The sequence below is a fragment of the Galeopterus variegatus genome, unplaced genomic scaffold (assembly GCF_000696425.1).
Source record: "Galeopterus variegatus unplaced genomic scaffold, G_variegatus-3.0.2 Scaffold4443, whole genome shotgun sequence".
Lineage (NCBI taxonomy): Eukaryota > Metazoa > Chordata > Mammalia > Dermoptera > Cynocephalidae > Galeopterus > Galeopterus variegatus.
Genome location: NW_007730554.1, coordinates 124614 through 125861, shown reverse-complemented (window position 1 = coordinate 125861; position 1248 = coordinate 124614). Strand labels below are relative to the sequence as shown.

Here is a 1248-nt window from a genome sequence, read left to right as displayed (position 1 = left end):
CTGAAATTAAGTAAAGCTTATAATAAGCACTTAGACATTACTTTTAAAGGACAAGAATATATATATATTTTTTTTTTAAAAAAGACCCAGTTAAGAACTAAACATTTGCATCAAAACACTCTTGTGCCCAATTAATGGGCTCTGCGGTCTAGAATTATAACCTTTATAGAACAAGCTCAGGCTAGATGAGGAAAACTCTCCTAGAGCTTGGAGTTGTTTGGTTTCCGTGTCATGATTTACTTGGGCGTGGATGGGGCTGTCACACTTCCTTATATGGGGAAAGAGGGAGATGAGCCATTCTCAGAAGTTCTGTTGATAGGACCATGGCTTCTTTCCATCTTCTTTCCTCTTAGTGGCGCATTGTGTCTTTCCAGGTTCCACCGTTTGGCATCCCGACTGTAAGCAGTCTACTAAGACAGAGGAAAAACTACGGGTAAGGAAACAATTAGAACCATGATGCCAGGTGCACTTGTAGGCCATGTGCTTCAGAATCATTGATTCTTGGGGCTAGGGTTTGGGTGACATTACTTTTTCCTGACTTTTCCCCCCAGAGAAAACCAAGTTCAAAGGCCATTTGTCCAGGGAAGGGGATGCTCTCCTACCTTAAGTTTATTGTTATGTTTTGTGTTCCAAATGCTTGTGTTGGGTAAAGAAAGCCCTGCCTCACTAGTCAGCTTCTTAGGAAAGCATTCAAAGGAAAAGCCAAACCATAAAGATGGGAGAAAATCAAGTTCAACATCTGGTGACCTTCTCATCAGATTTCTTTATACTTAGTTCATAACACACCACTTCAACCCAAACTCTGCATCCATTGCTTGGCTCGTGGTGCATTTTACTGAGCTCTCAAATCCAAATTCCCCAGAGAAGCCTGCAGTTCCAAAAGCTGCTGATTTGTCAGATAAAACCTTTGGGGAAAGTAACGATGAGCCCAGATCTGTAAATTAGTCAATTCTCAGAACACCTCCAGATGGTCATATTTTATCTGTGTCAGAAGCAAAGAGCTGCACACAGTTGTCAGGTCATGATCATAATCTGTATCCTGTTCAGAAGTCCCCTGTTTTTCACGTGGTCTATGAAGTATTTTAAAGAGGGATAATCAGACTGAATCGCAGTCCCTCAGTTTAGCTAACTTAGTGGTACCCATGGAAAAACTGGAGTTCGACTGCACTCCACTTCCTATCTTAAGGAAAAGAATGGCCTGGATTTAGTCTGGAGGCCAGACTCCAGTGTGTGGAGTAATGTCTTCTC

The 1248-nt window shown here is 41.8% G+C and overlaps 1 protein-coding gene across 1 annotated transcript in view; it reads left to right on the top strand.

The window, feature by feature from the left end:
- Positions 1–1248, top strand: part of ABLIM1 (actin binding LIM protein 1) — a 112632-nt gene that overhangs the window by 62370 nt on the left and 49014 nt on the right. The window contains exon 3 of the mRNA XM_008587575.1: positions 375–433. Within this exon, the coding sequence (XP_008585797.1) occupies positions 375–433 (59 nt within the window). The remainder of the gene's footprint in view (positions 1–374; positions 434–1248) is intronic.